General features: G+C 44.5%; 3 protein-coding genes across 3 annotated transcripts; 1 reads left to right on the top strand and 2 right to left on the bottom strand.

Annotated features, from left to right (window-relative positions):
- Positions 1-3,367: 3,367 nt before the first annotated feature.
- On the top strand, positions 3,368-6,520 carry mfap5 (microfibril associated protein 5). Its single transcript, XM_061081537.1, has 7 exons — positions 3,368-3,427; positions 4,356-4,434; positions 4,547-4,579; positions 4,718-4,753; positions 4,886-4,973; positions 5,790-5,863; positions 5,963-6,520. The coding sequence occupies exons 2-7, from the start codon at positions 4,392-4,394 to the stop codon at positions 6,073-6,075; spliced, it is 387 nt and encodes a 128-aa protein (XP_060937520.1). The 5' UTR covers positions 3,368-3,427; positions 4,356-4,391; the 3' UTR covers positions 6,076-6,520.
- Positions 6,521-7,175: 655 nt separating this feature from the next.
- Positions 7,176-12,611, bottom strand: LOC133013967 (adaptin ear-binding coat-associated protein 1-like). The gene is made up of 7 exons (XM_061081055.1): positions 12,498-12,611; positions 11,340-11,440; positions 10,841-10,945; positions 10,518-10,599; positions 10,301-10,409; positions 9,905-10,052; positions 7,176-8,780 (listed from the first exon to the last, which is right to left on the bottom strand). Exons 1-7 carry the CDS (start codon positions 12,596-12,598, stop codon positions 8,668-8,670), a joined length of 759 nt encoding a protein of 252 aa, XP_060937038.1. The 5' UTR covers positions 12,599-12,611; the 3' UTR covers positions 7,176-8,667.
- A 1,288-nt stretch (positions 12,612-13,899) lies between these two features.
- Positions 13,900-15,584, bottom strand: aicda (activation-induced cytidine deaminase). Its single transcript, XM_061081995.1, has 5 exons — positions 15,565-15,584; positions 14,729-14,894; positions 14,318-14,600; positions 14,091-14,206; positions 13,900-13,999 (listed from the first exon to the last, which is right to left on the bottom strand). Exons 1-5 carry the CDS (start codon positions 15,582-15,584, stop codon positions 13,949-13,951), a joined length of 636 nt encoding a protein of 211 aa, XP_060937978.1. The 3' UTR covers positions 13,900-13,948.
- Between the last annotated feature and the right edge of the window lie 993 nt (positions 15,585-16,577).

The raw sequence follows: 16,577 nt of genomic DNA, 5'->3' as shown, positions 1-16,577 counted from the left end.
AACCACGCACATCATCACCTCTCCCGGACTATCTGCACTCCGCAGGCCTCCAAATGCAAAAGTCAGGCTGCCTTGGCGCCTGCCGCGGTCGGATGGAACACCGTGACCCAACTTACCTCGTCTCTGCTCCCTCTCTTTATCTGTGGCCCTTTGATGATTACTTTCCCCCTTTCTCCGGTCACGCCACTTGAGCCTTTGCTGTTCCCTTTCATCTTGTGGTCACATCTGCTTTGTGATGTCTATCTTTCAATTCCCCTCAATCTCAGGACCTCTTTCCACTGAGGTCAACGCCACAACAAAGCAGGAACCACCAGTTGTCTTCAGTGTGTTTACATTAAAACATGTCACATCTCCTGTAGTAACGACCACGTGAGAGGCTATTTTCCGGGCAACAGCGGGAACTGGGCTCATGTGACATTTCGGGCAGGGGGTTAATGGAGAGGACCCCAGCCTGACAAATGGAGACACATGGTGCGGACCACAGACAATAGAGTGCCAACACAGAGTTGCTGGTCGAGGTGCAAATCTGCTGAAGGTCCATGAGGACAGAGAGCTGGGACAATGAAACGTAGGAGAAGTGTGGACAGCTATGTGCACTGATCGTCCTATAAGAAAAATCCCAACGCCGCCTTTCAAACTTATCATCATGGATTTAGAAACTACTTTCAAATCAACTATTGCTTGGGCCTTTGAGCGTTTGCGAAGATTAATAAACAAGCAACTCGAGGAGCTTTTATTCAGATTCGTCAGCAAGATTCAGATTTCATTCTACCAGCATTGAATGAATCTCACTTTAGCCCCAAAGGTCAAACTTTGTAAGGATCGTCCATTTTCCTTCTTTCAAACATCTTCCGAGTTGAAATCCTATATGATGCCTCACAGTTACCTCTTATTTATTTCTTCATGACATGACATGATTGAAAGCTTAATCTTCTACAACAGGTATAAAAACTCGACACGCATGCAGCCATAAAAACGATATCAGATATTATGCCTGATATCTGGTTAAAGATTTCACGGGTCATGAGAACGATGGCTGCAATCGCAGACCCTGATATGGGAGATGGATTGATGGCCGTCGATGGAGTAAATAAAGAACGCGTGTGGCCAAATATCTGAAATGTATCCCCAGAGAGAATCCAAACACTTGGGTCATCTTGGCCTAATATTTCATCCTCACCCTCAATTCTCTCTGTCACATCGCCGCTTGTTAAAGCTCAACTACTCTAATCGCTTTAACAGGTTCACTGGAAGAACCTCGAATCATCACAGCAGGAAGCACTGATGCCCGAGCCTGAATCTGGTTTATAAATATGTCATTAGGCAGCATTTTCATGGGCTTTGCAAAGTGTTAATGGGAGAGTTGGGTTTAGTGCTGTGTGTGCATATAGAGTGTGTGTTGTTTACACGCATGGGAAACATGGCGGCGCACGAAAAATGTATCAGCTGGTTGAAATGCGGAGAAGTGGGAGGCGGGAGGAGTGCGGTGGGGTGAGAAGGAGGTCGGAGACACGGTGCATGCAAAGTTGGAATGCCTCATGCGCTGCCTTCCAGCTACTAAACAACTTGAGAGATTATCATGTGTTTACTATCTGGCATGTTTGCCTTTCTGCGTTACGATTCGGCTTCCCGTCCGCCCCCTTTACTCCTGTTCTCCTTCTCTTTCCCGTCATCTCCCCTTTCCCTCCATGCCACTGCAGCGTGGGCCGAGTGGCAGGTGGATGTCCCTTCTCTTTTGCCCACATTGCCTCCATCTGTCAAGCTGTCATCGGCCTCGCCCAGTCGACCTTGTTAGAGCCCCCCCGCAGGCACTCGCTCCGGTGTCCCTGTAGCCCCGATATGTCAAGGGGATGATGAGTGGCTCCCTCTAGAACAGACCAGGCTCACCTTAGAGTGAGAGTTTAGTTGTGTGTGACTTCAGGGGCATGTATGGCAATATGTGTATTAGTCAAGTTCATGGAAGTCGATGCAGAGTCTAGTCCCCCCCTTCTATAACAGGTCCAATGAATAAGGTATTGTCAACACAAAGAGTCTCTGAAACAAGGGGACCTGTGAAACTTTCATCTTTAAATTTAAGATGGATTGGGTACTCGGGATATTTGAAGGGTATTTACGTTAAGTCATCATCAATGAATTGTGGGTAGTAGATGACAAATACTCAACGGTTTCAAGTTGATTATTTTGTAGGTTTGATTCAGATATCTCACTTAAGGGGCCACCTACTAATATGAAATATTCTAAATCACTGACACGTGAAGAATACTTCATCTTTTTCAGTGTCTTGACCAATGACCTCAATTACATGCATTCTCAGAATCACAACAGACCACACAACGTGTTTTTCCTTCGGCAATAAATTAAACTTCAGTTGCAACAAAGGATGATTTTCTTTTTAATGTTTGTGTTTTTTCCTTAAATTGATACATTTTTAAGGTCAAATAATATATTGTTAATAATATAATGAGTAAACAATTAAGTCAATCCTCATGTCTTTGCTGCTGAAACCTAATAATGTTTTGTGCTTAATCAATGACATGACGTTTAAGTGAAAGCTTAAAGTTTGGAGAGAAAAACGTTTGACAAAAGAAAGCTACAGTCGCTGTAAAGAATGTAAATCATTCATGTTCAGGATGTGCAGCACACGCCTGAGGGAGGTGAAACAAGGTGAAACTCACAACTCTTACTGCAGATCGATCCTGGGCCAATCTGTTGTATTAGCACTGAAATTAGTCATATTTGTCCAACTCATTTTAAAGTAACATCAGAGCAAACCAAAGCCAATCAAGTCAATTGATTAATATTGATTGAATTGATAAAATCAGTCATTTTCTCTGTGTCTGTTGGGGAAACGGATCAGTCTCTGTGTGCACTGCCCCACCTGCTGTTTATATTAAGTAGTGCAGAAGTCCAATTTGATGCCCACTGTTGAGTGGTTGGACATAAGATCACATTAGTGAGGGTTATAAATTATACATTCAAAACCAATAATAATAAATTCATAAAACATCACATTTGCTGACATTTTTTGTTGCTGATGTTGCTGTTATCTTAATATATGGAACTGAATATTACATTGACTGAAACATGTTTACACTCATGTTCCTTCGGTTGAAGGTTTAGAATGGTTGAAACTTCTTTGTGGATGATGTTTTGTTGTGTTCAGGGATGAAACACAAACATGCACTGAAACTGGTGTCTAAGAAAATGTCTGCTCATATATAAAGATGCATGTGAAGAGAAAATAAAAATTCATATGAAAGGACATTAGGTTGTTTAAGCAGACATGGTAAAAAAACAAAACAAGTAAACGATGATCGGAAGGAGGACTGCCACTGGGAAAGAGGAGGAGGAAGAGAGGGAAGGAGGGGAAAGAGGAGAAGACAAAAGATTCATAAAACTAATCGAGTTGTGGACGACACCACAAGTTGTGAGTACAAGTTATATATTATATTTCTTTTTCACCTGGTTTTTGACATAAGGGAATAGTTGTTTTAATGGTAATGATCTGCAGATTAGATGTAAAACTGAAATGCAAGCGTGATCGCACTTCGGTCACTTTTAATTTTTATTCTGATGTGATGTGCGGTGGAATGCAGAGTTCAGTCAGTTCAGTGAACAGTGGGAAAATGGGCCACTCTCACAAACAAACCAACAGAGCCAATCCAGGACAATCCAGCATTTCATGTTCACTAATTGCAAATGCATGACTCTGGGATTATTGCTGCTTGTGACAAAGCTGTCATGCTTGCACTGGCCGCTGATGATCGTACGCTTGGATTGCAGTAATGTGTTCTATGAAAGGAAAAGCTGGAGAAGAATGTGCGACTGTAACAGAGGAGGGGTGGGGGGTGGGGGGGCTGCTCAAACAGGGCACACACAAAAAAACACATTCTTTTCGGAGAGCTCACGTCTTGGACTCCAAAGTTACACTGACACAGCACAAGAGGAATGATGCAGGGTGGGAGTGGAGAGAGGGAGAGAGAGAGAGAGAGAAAGAAAAACACATTTCCAGGAGCAGAAAGTCAAATGTTTTCAAAGTGTCTGATTTGTCGCGAAACTTTAAATCCGGTCCCTCCATGTAAACCTCTAATTACCCGAATGTACAGTTGAAAATATTATTCCACAGCTACATGACATCAGCCACTCTTCTATATACACGATGACAACTTGTCCCGAAACACAGCAGCGCTCTCTGTGTGCTTAGCTGCAGGGAAAACATTACAGTGACCTGGAATGTTGGGAGCATTTATACATGCATGAGGATTAGAGGAAACATAAACAGCAAACGAGAGAATATTGAACAGTTCCACTCTGTGAAATCATCCTGACTCTTTTCCCTTCTCGCTTTCCTCCAGCTCGTAAAAAAAGCGCACCTCTTACAAGTTGAAGGAATGGGCAGCCATCCAGTGGTCCTGCTCCTCTGCAGTTTCCACGGTAACGCCGAGCAAACAGAACACACAAATCATCTTGTTTAATTACGCTTGAGTCGCTGCGTGTTTGTTTTTGTGCTGCGAAACACTCCCCTCATGTGGTTTCTGTTCCACAGTGCTCACAGCTGTAGCCCGAGCCCAGCAGTCTGGTAATGCTCCGCTCCTGCACCAGTCGCACGTTTAGACAGGGGGGGGGAGACGAGTTGTGGTGCATTTGACATGTGTCAGTCTGTGAGTCATCGACGTGGGCCACTGGTAACATGTGTGTTTTCTCTGCTTGTTCCTAGAGACCACTGAGGCCCCCAGAGGCGTCCTGCCAGCCAGTGAGTGACCTCTGAGCTGCCCCTCGGGGGGGCCCTCACCAGCTCCTGACACAAACACTCCAGTGCAGCTTTTTTGCTGTGTTTTGTGTTGTGTTGCTGTTATGATTTTTAACGGATCTTCTGTTTCTGCAGATTGCAGGGAGGAGATGTATCCATGCACCAGGATGTACTCGGTTCACAAGCCCGTCAAGAGATGCATTGGTGGTCTTTGTTTGTACAGGTGATCAGTTTACACAAATACATTATACTCTTATTTCATCAAGGTGTTTCCAGCTGTTTTTATAAAGACACAATAAAGACTGTGTTGTCCCGCTGTGGTGACACTAACGTACCTGGGACTATTTCTCTGTTTCTCAGACCCTTCGCTCAAATGATGTGGAGATACTGCACCAGCATTTGAAAATGCTCCATTGCATACAATTGTGGTCGTGTCAAAGTTTATTAGTATTAATGTGTTCATAATAGAACGATTCAAAATGCAGAAAAAAATGGACCCTGGCAGAGTTTTATTAATAAGGATGCTATTTTTGCATAAATGAAAAATGTAAAGGCTGTTTTTACATCAAGCCTTCTCAGTCTTATCGATCCTTCAAGCTGCTTTACAGTACATTCATTCAGTGTAGAAACAGGCATCAGAGGCAATTGAAGGCTGAGTATCCTGCCAATGGACACTTGGAGGTGCCAGGGATCGAACCACCGACCTTCTAATTAGTGGACGACCCGCTCTTTCTCCTGGGACACATGTAACTGATGCATACATACACTATCGGAATGTTACGGATCGAATCTACTCTCTCTATTGCTGGTCAGTTCGAAAAAGTCGTGTTTTATAAGATGATGCGGTTTCTTATACGAAATCACAAGTTGAAAATGTATTAACACTATGAGTACATGTGCCTCTCAATAGTAACTGTGAAGAGTAATTGTGTTAAAGTACTTAACCACAAGGAAAGATCAATCATACAAGTTGACAGTCAGTGTACTTGACACCAGGTTGGAGGCAGAATACTCATGTTCTGTCCTGTTTGTGACGCAGCCTCCCTCGTGTCTACGTCATCAACAAAGAGATCTGCATGAGGACCGTGTGCCAGCAGGACGAGTATCTGAAAGGTGAGTCGCCCCCCCCCCCACGCGTGACGAGCTCTGTGGCGTCAGGGTGCTTGATCGGACATTCATGAGAAATCTCTCCCTGTCTGTTGCACTCCACAGCTGAACTTTGCCGAGAGTTGTCCGGATGGCCCCGACGTGTGGAGAGGTCATCTCATAGGAAACGCTGTCGCAATCGCCGTAGCAACCCCAAAACCTGGGCAAACAAGGCTTGATGGACCAGGGGGATGACGAGGTGACCACCGGTGGGGATGGCGCCCCTCGGAGAGACCCAAACCAGGGGCGTTGTTATAAAAACAGCCCATAACACCATAAATTCACTGCTCAACACCAGTGGGGTCGCTCTCTCTCTCGCTCTCTCTCTCTCACACACATGCACAAACACACACACACATGTGCTGAGTCACATCTATGTTTATGTATTAGTCTTTTAATTGTGTGTGAATATTGAAGGATTGCTCGTTTCATCTGTGTATTGTTGGACACAGATCATGTCTTTCATGGTTTACGACCCATTTAAGGTACTGTAGTTATGGGCCTATAGCAGCGCTGAGTCATGGTACAGAGACAGACCCACTGTGTCGAGGAATGTAGGGCACTCGTTGACAATCAAGTATTATGTGCACTATTGTATCCAATAAAATATAACTACTACTGTAATTTTGGGTTTATTTGTCTAATTACTTTCCCATTTTTAAAAATTATTAGAAGTATTGTCCTGCAACTGTATGCATCTGTACACAAGTGCAATTTACATCAACATCATTTTTATTCCAAAGCCACATGAGAAACTGAAATCACTTCATCTTTGAGTCCAAATGACAGCTGGTGAAATTTTGAACCAATTCCTTAAAGGCAGACGTGAGATTTTATGTTCAAAAAGACAAAAACATTGTTGTGAGGCCACTGTGACCTTGACCTTTGACCACTCAAATCCAATACTTCAATCCATGAGTCCCAGGCGCTTAAATCATTGTGTTCATCAGGGGAAACAGGTTTTCTTGGGTCACACTGACCTTGACCAAATTCTAATCAGGTCACCACTTAAGAAATTCCCTTAAGGTGTTGCTAAAATGTTGCATTCACAAGACCAAACACATGTTTGTCAGGTCAGAGTGACCTTGACCTCTCACGATCAGCAAACAAAATTCGAATCAGATCATCTTTGAGTCTTACTGCACGTTTCTGCATATTTTGAAGGAATTCCCTCAAGGCGTTCTTGAGATATCATAATTCATGGGAGTGGGAAACACCGACAGACAACCAGCAAACATGCCTCCGGTCGTCATGGAAACATAAAAACAACAAACAAAAGTTATGGTCAATAAGTGATACCTTTATGTTTTTCTTTGAATATTCAATTCCATATACATCTCCATACACATATACAGTTTGAATAACAAGTAACGTTTGGAAGAAATGCATATAATCTGAACAGTAAACAAACACTGACAAACACTGTTAGGGCTTCACACTCACACACTCTCTGTGCGCTCCTGTCAACAGCCATCGTCACACCACTGGTCACTGCACACCTGTCACAACACGTGTGTGTGGGTGTGATATCAGTGTAACATGATCCAATCTCTTGATACACAACAATATCACAACAAAACACGGCATCGAACACCGACTGACTTGGTCCCACGTTGCATTTGTCTGCATCAGAGAAGCATCGATAGCATTAGATCTGATCCCGGGGGCTGAAGTTGAATCTTGTTTGTACAGAGCAACATGCTGAACGACCTGCTCCCCTTCTCATGGAGAATGAAGGAGGTGAAGCCCTTCGGGGCAGCGCTGAAACACAGACCTATTCATTGAGGAGGAAAGAGGTCGTGACACGGATGACTCACCAGTCACAGCTTTAACAGCTGTGCCGAGTGGAGATGACATAACATGGACTAAATCATCTCTGTTACAGCTTGAGGCAAAGATAAAAGCACTTGATGCCTCCTTTTCCTTTGCTGAGACCCGGCCGCAGCCGACATCTCCACTTCCCGTTTCTCTCTGTGCTGATTTTACAGATAAAACCATTCACACAAAACCCATCTCCAGTGAAATGATCAGAAGCTGCGTCTTCTCCAGACAGGCCCACCAGAGAGTGCTAGAGAGCACATCTACTCAGGTTTCCTTCAAGTAAAATCATTTAGTGGTAAACTTCACAATAAGCTAAGTCTATTATTAGATAATTCCCTGCCTTTAATATGGACTATACATTAGTAACTACCGGGACAGGCCGGACTGTCAGTCAGTGCATATAGTCAGTCCCACTGCGGGAGACTTGATGAGAAGCTACACTACAGACAGTTGACGACACAAATGGCATTACTTACAACTACCGACAATATATACATTTAAAATAAATTATCTCTGTACATAAAATTCATTCATTATTGTATTTTATTAGTATTCATTATCAGATCTTTTTCTGATTATGTCTCCCTTCATCTTATTTCTATTGTGTATACTTTACCATAGAAATTAGCAAATAAAACACTGTTAGGAAAAGGGCAAAGGCAGAAATCTAAATGAAACTAGAGAGCGGGACTGAACACACAGACAGAGCGAGGAAACACGAACCCCAACCAAACCGATGGAAGTTGTTTGCAAGGTGACCGATCGTCTAAATGTGCTTTGAGGTCCGGGTGCATCTCAGGCTAAACCAACGCTTTGAGAAACTGAATGGAAATAAAGACGGACGTAGGGGTTACCCCCAAATAACGGGGGAAAACGAAGTTGCAAAAAACTGCTGCATAAATTTACAAAGCGTTACAGTAAGAGGGAGGAAAGAAAGAGGGAATATCTCCTCACTTCGGGGATACGGAGTCAAAGTCTCCCCACAAGTCAGCGCTGGATGTGGAGGTCGGGTTGGGTGGAGCCACTGAGTTGAAGTTACTGGAGTCCAGGTCGAGCAAGAAACCTGGTGGTTAGAAAATAAAACAAAACAGAGACATTAATCCACCTCTGCAATCATTATTATTCCTATTTGTTTATAAACAAATGCAGTGTTTTTAGGTTTAGTAAAGAAATGTCACTTTTTAACACCTCATTTTTGAAGTCAGAAAGTATTTGGAAAAAAAATCCAAATATAAAACCTGTGTAGCTTATTTATCACCTCTGAACATCTAGCTGGGTTACTAAAAAAAAAGCCCATGCTACATCCAGAAATCGTGCAAACAGAGATTGCTGCTGAATTTAATAAGTGTTTTTCAATGCTTTGAGCATTGAGCCAAAATTCACCTCCTTTGTACTCAGATGGCTGCAGGAATCTCTCAGATATGCATCTGCAAACCTCAGCAAAGAAAACCCGAAACACTGTGCACAGCTAGATACAAGAAGAGATACGACCATTTTCAGTTTTAGAAGATAAATCAACATGACGTGTAAAAGTATCTCTTCTACACAGGACCAGAGAGAACGAAGGAAGGTTGGGACTACTTTTTACAACAGGAGTCGATGTGTCATGGTATTCCTAACACTGCTCTCAACACCTTTGCTGTAAAGACTGTGTTTACAATCGCTCCGTCGGAAACAGCTTTACAACTGAGCTCGACGAGGCCAAAGAAATAAAACATCTCATCAAAGAAACAACTTTTCCTCCGCTTCATATTCACCGTGTAAACAAGCTTTCATTCGATAGGAATTCTGAGGTTCATGCCCCACTGTAAATCACACAGTTGGGCCAAGCTACAACAACCTGCAGCTCGAACATGGCAGTAAAACTGTGAGATATTGGGGTAATAACTTTTTATGCTAACCGCTGAGTTAAGACCGGGCTGAGCTACTCCCAGCGGTTCACTCTGGTCTTTTACCAATGGTTGTTGGGCCAAAAGTATGATTTGAATTTTACATGATCCTGATGATGATCTGTGATCTTGACACAAGTGTATTATTTGTCACCAGCTATCAGGAAGCTTTTGGTTTCCTACCTCCACTGCAAGAGCTCCTGTTTCATTTGGATTCACTATGTCTGAGCACTAGACAGCGTGTGATTGGGTGCATGACCCCTTCATGTTTCCATTCTCTTGGGATATAATCACTTACCATCGTCACCTAGTCCTGCAGACTCTTCTGTGTTGTGATTGGTGGATTTCGGTGTAGGGGGCGGCGCTAGCTTTCCCCCGGGTGGAGGTGGAAGGAGCCCGAAGCCGCCGGAACTCTGCGGACGAGCCCTGTCCCTTTTTTTGGATTGCTGAAGAAAGTATAACACAAGTGTGTGAGCGTGTGTGGGGGTTAGCACTGAGGCTAGAATACAACAGACACTAAAATGTTTTTAAAATCAAATTTAGAAACTTATTATCAATTCATTCTCAACTGTCCATAAGCATGGTTGCATTGGTTAAAGCTTTGGTGGTTCACTCTTTAAAAGCGACACAGTTTGACAAAGGTACACTTCACGCTAATGTCCAACTATGTGGTTATATATAAAAATTAAGTCACCCCAATATTGAGAGTAATGGTCTGTCCCTCTTTGAAGCCCAGGTCCAGTTTGGGAGTGGTGTCTGGAGCCTGCGCCTGCTTGGTGAATTCATCTTCCTGTTTCACCCACCTGGAGGAAACCAGGGAGAAGAAGAACAGACATGCAAAAAGATTAGACGAAATGCATTCACTGTTGAAGGAGTTGTGATTCATGACACACTGTGGAGCGGCTGCGTACTTAAAGTGGTCCTGAAGTGCAACGTTAAAGTCAAAGGCGTCGCCTCGGTCTCCGAACCCGATGCCTATGAACGCACTGCGGCCTGAAAGGAAGACGACAAACAAGAGGTTGGAGCAGCATGGCGGCAAAAAACAAGAAGAAACCGATCCTAACAGTTTCTCACGATAACATGTCCACTACAATAAACATTTCCCATGATTTGGTGCTCGGCAAAACGAGGGTGCATCTCTGGCCCCGGACCAAACCATTCAAACACGCTATCGTCTAAAGATCCGAGCAGGTTTACTAAATATTTATGGCTGAGCAACAAACACTTCACCCACCGTTGTCGTCTTGGATGCGGAGCACGAAGTAACGACTTGAGTCACTGACTGTTTCCACTGTGAGGCCAGGGAACTCCTCCACTGGTGCCTGGGCAAACAATTCCCCTGGAGAACACATGAAAAGACACACGCTAATGTTTGATTGATCTATTTTGAGGGAATTGGGATCGTGAAGAAACATTTGCAGCTAAAGATTTAAAAAAGGAGCAGAAATGGTGTGTTTTTGGTGGATTCTGCAAAATGGATCAATCTTCCGATATGAGAATCCCATTAAAAATAAGGGTTAAGCAGGAAAACAAGTCAGTCCCCGATGCTCCAACAGAGACAGAGAGAGAGAGATGATCGTCCCGCTTGCTTTAAAAAGGAATCGCATGCTTGGATGTGGGCTGGGTCACCTTGGAAGAGATGAGTAACAGAGAGAGATGGCGACCAGAGGAGACTACACAGGGAAATGATTTACAGCAGCGGCGGTAAACACTGTCCCGTCTGCGCCTCTCACCAGAGATTTTGTCTTCCAGTTTCACGAAGGCCAGTTTGCCGCGGGCCGTCACACGCATGCGTCCCGTCCAGTCGGGGGCGTCCAGCTTCCAATCGGCAGCCCTGGGACACACACATGTAAACACACGCATATAAACACATATACACACACACAATGGCATTCAGGGGGACGGTGTGGTGTAGGTGAGTTGGTGACAGCAGCTTGTTTGGATTGATGCGGACATGGCGAGGCAAGAAAAACAGGAAGCAGGAAGGGGACTTGGCGTGCATGTGTGTGTCCTTGTGTGTGTGCGATTGTTGTGATTCGTGCTCACACTGTTATCTCATCCCTGAGTGAACAAAACGTGACTAACGCGTGAGACGGGCCTTCCACCGAGACCTGAGGCCGAAATGTTACATCATCGACGTTACCCACTGTACATATGGACCCCTGGTTAACCAATCGTGTGTCTGGTCCTGGGGGGGACTGTGGGGGGGCACTGTGGGGGGGGGCTGTGCTACTGCGTGGTTTGACTGATGTCCGCTCCCATGCAGCTGCAGGACGGAGCAGCAAATGAGAGGAGGGCAAAACAATCCCCAACGCCAGATAAACACATCTCCTGCATCATTGGTCATTTCATCAAAACAAAATTGGAAAAAAACACACAGCAGCAAAACAAAACAAAAAATAACACAACAACACTGTTTTTCCTATTGGAGCGTTGCATGGCCACCATCCACCCTGCTGACGTGCCCTCGAGCAAGGCAGCTGCGAGGGAATCTCAACCTGCAGCAGCCGAGGAGACTCGACAGCTAAAGGGAGATTCGTGTGATTTGAACACCGTGTCCTCTCTGCGGGACGGAGACACGTAAACACAGGGACGGTGACGCGGCGGATGCAGCGGATCCTCGGCCCCGGTGCAGCAGGTGCAGGAGCAGGTGCACCCCCCCCCCCCCTCCAACACCCCCCCCATCCCACAGTGACTCGCCTGTCTCCCACCGTGACCTTGTAAACACAGTGAAAACCCCTCCAGCTCGTCGTGTGAGGCTGTGTGATTAGGGGATGAGCCTGGGAGGTAAGTCGCTGGGATGACGGCTCCCAGCTTCCCGGATGCTGAGCGAAGGCGGCTGCTCCATCAGGCCGCCGCCCTCCCTCCCCCCCACCGGCCCGCAGCCTCACCTGATGGCCCGGTTCGATGCCCTCGGCGGGATCCGGTACACGTTGACTTCGGGCTTGACACAGAGGACGGACTCGTACTCGCTCTGACCCTCGGTCGCCATCTTGCCTCAGTGCGGCCGCTGCTGCTGCTGGTGATGACGGGGAGCGGCGTGTGCGTGCGGCGTGAGCGGCCCCGATACCGTATTACTCCGGGTGTGCGCGCACAACCGGGCTGCAGATCCAGCGATGCGCTTGGTTCAGTGTGGGAGATTTAGGGGGAAAGGGATCTATTGGAACAAATTGAATGTAAAATAATAATTGTTTTCACTAGTGTGTAAAAATTCAAATTGTATAAATTGTTGTCTTTCGCCTTGAATGGGTTATTTGTATCTAAATACTTTATATTAACATCAGGAGTGGATCCTCTCTACGGAGGCCGCCATGCTATGTTTTTTTTACAGTAGCCCATACTGGACAAACTTAACATCTTTTCAATTAATCAATCAATCAATCAATTTTTTTATATAGCCCATATTCACAAATCACAATTTGTCTCATAGGGCTTTAACATGGTGTGACATCCTCTGTCCTTAACCCTCAGCAAGAAAAACTACAAAAAAACATTTTAACAGGTAAAATACGTAAAAACCTCAGAGAGAGAGAGAGAGCCACATGTGAGGGATCCCTCTCCCAGGACGGACAGAAGTGCAATAGATGTCAAGTGTAGGAAAACATCATCAAGATAAAGGTTTTAGCAGCATTGATGAGGGTAAACATTTTGAAGGATAACTTCAATACTATACGTCAAGCAGTCCTGCTGCAATCAGAGTCTTTTGAGTTTTTATGACAACTGTAGGTTTACACAGGTTCTCTTACATGTTTGGAAGGAATGACAGGATGAGGTGAAGACAGCCATGGCCTGTTTTGGCTATAAATGTTACAAAAGGAGAAATTTTTCATTCGATTTGAGATAAAACACTCAAATATAAATATTCCAGTAGCCTAAGCTTTTGGATTTTCTTTGTCCCCACATGACCCCTTAGGTCTGGTGGCCAGGAGAGCTCAACGCACTGCAGATTCAGAAAAACAATTTCATAAATTTCACGACCCATGTGTTACAAAAAGTCACAACACTAGAAAAACGCTGAAAATCGTGTAGTGATGAACCTGGCTGTGGTTCAATGCTCTGTGAAGTTATTGAAGTCTGCTACTCGTCAGTGGTGATGGAACATCAACAGTAACGCAAGACAATATTTGATTGTACATTTTTTTATTTTGCATGACAGTAATGCTTCGGAAACTACAAGCAGCAGCTGCCCAATGTTTAAAGCCTTGCCAGAATATGAAATAAGCTTTTTCTCAGTATAAAAACAATCTCAGTTTAGTTGTTGTAGTGATGGACCATGTGTTCTCTCTATAGACACGACAGTAGACTTGGTCACATGGTAACAGGAAGTCACGTCAAGTGTGTTTCACAGGCCGATGAGTTTGAAGGCATCTCCGAAATCTTCTGTTTCAGATGGCTGAGAAAGAAAGTAAGAAACCACATTAGAAATTTAAGCGCATTATTACTCATTAGACCTAAAGAAAAATGCAGGGTGGTAAGTCTTCCACCTGGAGGATGTGGTGAAGTTTCCTGGTGAGGCGAACCGAGTTTTGGTGCAACTCGTCCCAGGCCTTGAAGCTGCTCAGCCTACGAGCCACAAAGGTTTGCCAGCAATAGAAGTAATCTGAAGAGAGAGAAAACACTCATTGTCACAGACAACATCCATAAAGTGAAGGAAAAGTTGCATTTCAAGTGCATTTGTCTGGTTCAATCTGGTTTGTCTATATTCCTCCACCTTTGTAACTCATGACTGTGATGTTCACTCCAGCTTTTTTCAGCATCCTCAGGCCCTCTCTTTCTTGACTGTCTTCCATGTCACAGAAGTAAAGGCGTGAGACGAAGATCCTGAGGCGGAGGTTGGGTGTCTGGCTGAGGAGCTGGGCCAGTCTAGTGGAGCAGTTGGCACAGGGAGACCAGGAGCAAAACCATGTGATGGAGTAACTGAGCCTCTTCTCTCCAGCAGCTCCACCCCCCAACAAACCAGGGCACAGGACTCCCAGATAGCGCAGAAACAGCATCTGGAGAAAGCGGAGAAGATAATGCGATGTATTATTATTCCTTACTTTCTTTTGTTATTTTCAGCCTCTCCCCATAACAGGACCACCTTACAGGATAGGCTCCACAGATTTTCACCCACAGTATTTACCTCTACATGGCAGCCACTGCGATTGCGGAGATGTCCAAAGTCAAAGGTCATGGAGTCTGGGCCCACTCGCCTCTTCACCACGAAGCAGAGGTAGGTCTCGTGCCGGCCTCTTGCCCAGCGCATATTCTTGTAATGGAAGATGAACTTTTTGGGGGGCAAAAGCACACTGAGACAGAAAGAGACACGGTGCACAGCAGTGCATGGTTGGTTAGTTAGCACTTTTATTTCTAAGAGTGAAAGAGTTTGTTATATAAGCAGATAGAAGAGCTTACTTTATTATATATTTAAAGTCAAATTTGACAAAAATAACAATTATCAAAATGCCATTATCTTTAGCTAAAGATAAATGAATTTGTACTTGAGACGTGTCAGGAAACAGGGAGACGTATGCAATTAGGGAACCCGTTAAGTTTCCACTCTAACACATTGCTATTCAGATGAGTTGCACATGAAATCTATTTTTAATTCAGTAAGTTAGCACAATAAATGCATGTAAAACCTGTGGTGAACCAGTTGTAAGCGATGGACAGTCAGAGGACGACTCACATTCACTGCTCTCGCTCTCACTTTCACAACTCGGAGTGAAACCGGGACAGTTAATTACTAAGAAAACTTTCCTTTATACTTGTAGTACCATACATTACTGTGATTTCTTCGACACGTATTGCCACTGCAGATTACCCGATATTAGAATCAAAGGCAAAAGTATTCAAAAAAAACGTATTCAGTATATAATTGTATTTTTTAAATAAGTATGCATGTGCAGTCTGTATAAAGATGCATCGAACAAAAATGCATTTGCAACGTATCGATAGAAAGTTCTCATTATTACTCACCTGTCCAACTTTGAGATCATTTTGAAAGACGCGCCTCGCTCAGCCAGTCGTAAGTGGAGGTTAATGAAAAATAATGAAAGTGTGTGTGTGTGTGTGTGTGTGTGTGTGTGTGTGTGTGTGTGTGTGTGTGTGTGTGTGTGTGTGTGTGTGTGTGTGTGTGTGTGTGTGTGTGTGTGTGTGTGTGTGTGTGTGTGTGCGTGTGTGTGTGCGTTTGTGTGTATGTGTGTGCGTGTGTGTGATGGAGGGGTTAAATGGAGGGAACTGAGAACATATACCTCTAAACATAAACATCCTGCACACAAAAGAGCAGCTTCTGGTTGGACCGATTGATTTTTAAAAAGTAAGTTCAGGGGCGTGATAGAAAAGAGATGTTAGATTACATCGTCTCGCTGCAAACAATTAAGGCTACAAATGAATTACTCATCTTTCAGTCATTACTTTTAAGGACCCTGTGGTTTTTGTGTCCTTTCTTTTTTGAATCACCATTCGTTTACATAATTGCCAAAGTGAAACCACTCTTTTGGTCGAAGGCATTAAAGGAATTTTATTGGTTAGAAACGTTGCACAACACAGATTTTGCACAACAATCAGAGTGACCACACGTTAGAGGAGCGCTTGACGTGATTTGTAACCTTTGGAGTTTTTCACAGACGTCACCAAACTGGCTGAAACTTTCCAAACACTTGAGTCTCATCCAGTCACCGGTCGCTGTAGTTTTCCCACATCATGAAGAAAGAACTCCCAGGTCTTCTGCTTACATTGCTGTAGAGGGATCAGCTCTGTACCTTCCTGCTCATTCACCCTCCTCACCTATAAAGCTCCCCACTTCTCCGGGCCTCAGGGTCTGGTGGAGCCATGGGCGTTCCCAGACCTCGGAGGCCCTGACACCTACTTTGTCCTCTGATCTGGGTTTTCCCAAACTGTGTCAGGCGGGGAGTGGAACTGTCATCGACCTCCCTCGCCTTACGTGTGTGCTCGGCTGTCCGGCCAGCTGACCGACCACAGTGTGTGGA

This window comes from Limanda limanda, chromosome 11 (genome assembly GCF_963576545.1).
Source record: "Limanda limanda chromosome 11, fLimLim1.1, whole genome shotgun sequence".
NCBI classification, from domain to species: Eukaryota; Metazoa; Chordata; class Actinopteri; order Pleuronectiformes; family Pleuronectidae; genus Limanda; species Limanda limanda.
Note: the sequence above shows the minus strand (reverse complement) of the source record. Positions and strands in the feature narration are given on the sequence as shown.

What these genes read in the sequence shown, in the direction of transcription:
- mfap5 (XM_061081537.1), top strand. Translation starts at nt 4,392, where the DNA reads ATGGGCAGCCATCCAGTGGTCCTGCTCCTCTGCAGTTTCCACG. An exon ending in AGCCCGAGCCCAGCAGTCTG is followed by an intron (nt 4,580 to 4,717) that starts GTAATGCTCCGC and finishes GCTTGTTCCTAG; the next exon opens with AGACCACTGAGGCCCCCAGA. An exon ending in GGTGGTCTTTGTTTGTACAG is followed by an intron (nt 4,974 to 5,789) that starts GTGATCAGTTTA and finishes TTTGTGACGCAG; the next exon opens with CCTCCCTCGTGTCTACGTCA.
- LOC133013967 (XM_061081055.1), bottom strand. Translation starts at nt 12,598, where the DNA reads ATGGCGACCGAGGGTCAGAGCGAGTACGAGTCCGTCCTCTGTGTCAAG. An exon ending in ACTGGAAGACAAAATCTCTG is followed by an intron (nt 10,946 to 11,339) that starts GTGAGAGGCGCA and finishes TGTGTTCTCCAG; the next exon opens with GGGAATTGTTTGCCCAGGCA. An exon ending in GCACTTCAGGACCACTTTAA is followed by an intron (nt 10,410 to 10,517) that starts GTACGCAGCCGC and finishes GGTTTCCTCCAG; the next exon opens with GTGGGTGAAACAGGAAGATG.
- aicda (XM_061081995.1), bottom strand. Translation starts at nt 15,584, where the DNA reads ATGATCTCAAAGTTGGACAG. An exon ending in ATGATCTCAAAGTTGGACAG is followed by an intron (nt 14,895 to 15,564) that starts GTGAGTAATAAT and finishes TTTCTGTCTCAG; the next exon opens with TGTGCTTTTGCCCCCCAAAA. An exon ending in GCAGTGGCTGCCATGTAGAG is followed by an intron (nt 14,601 to 14,728) that starts GTAAATACTGTG and finishes CGCTTTCTCCAG; the next exon opens with ATGCTGTTTCTGCGCTATCT.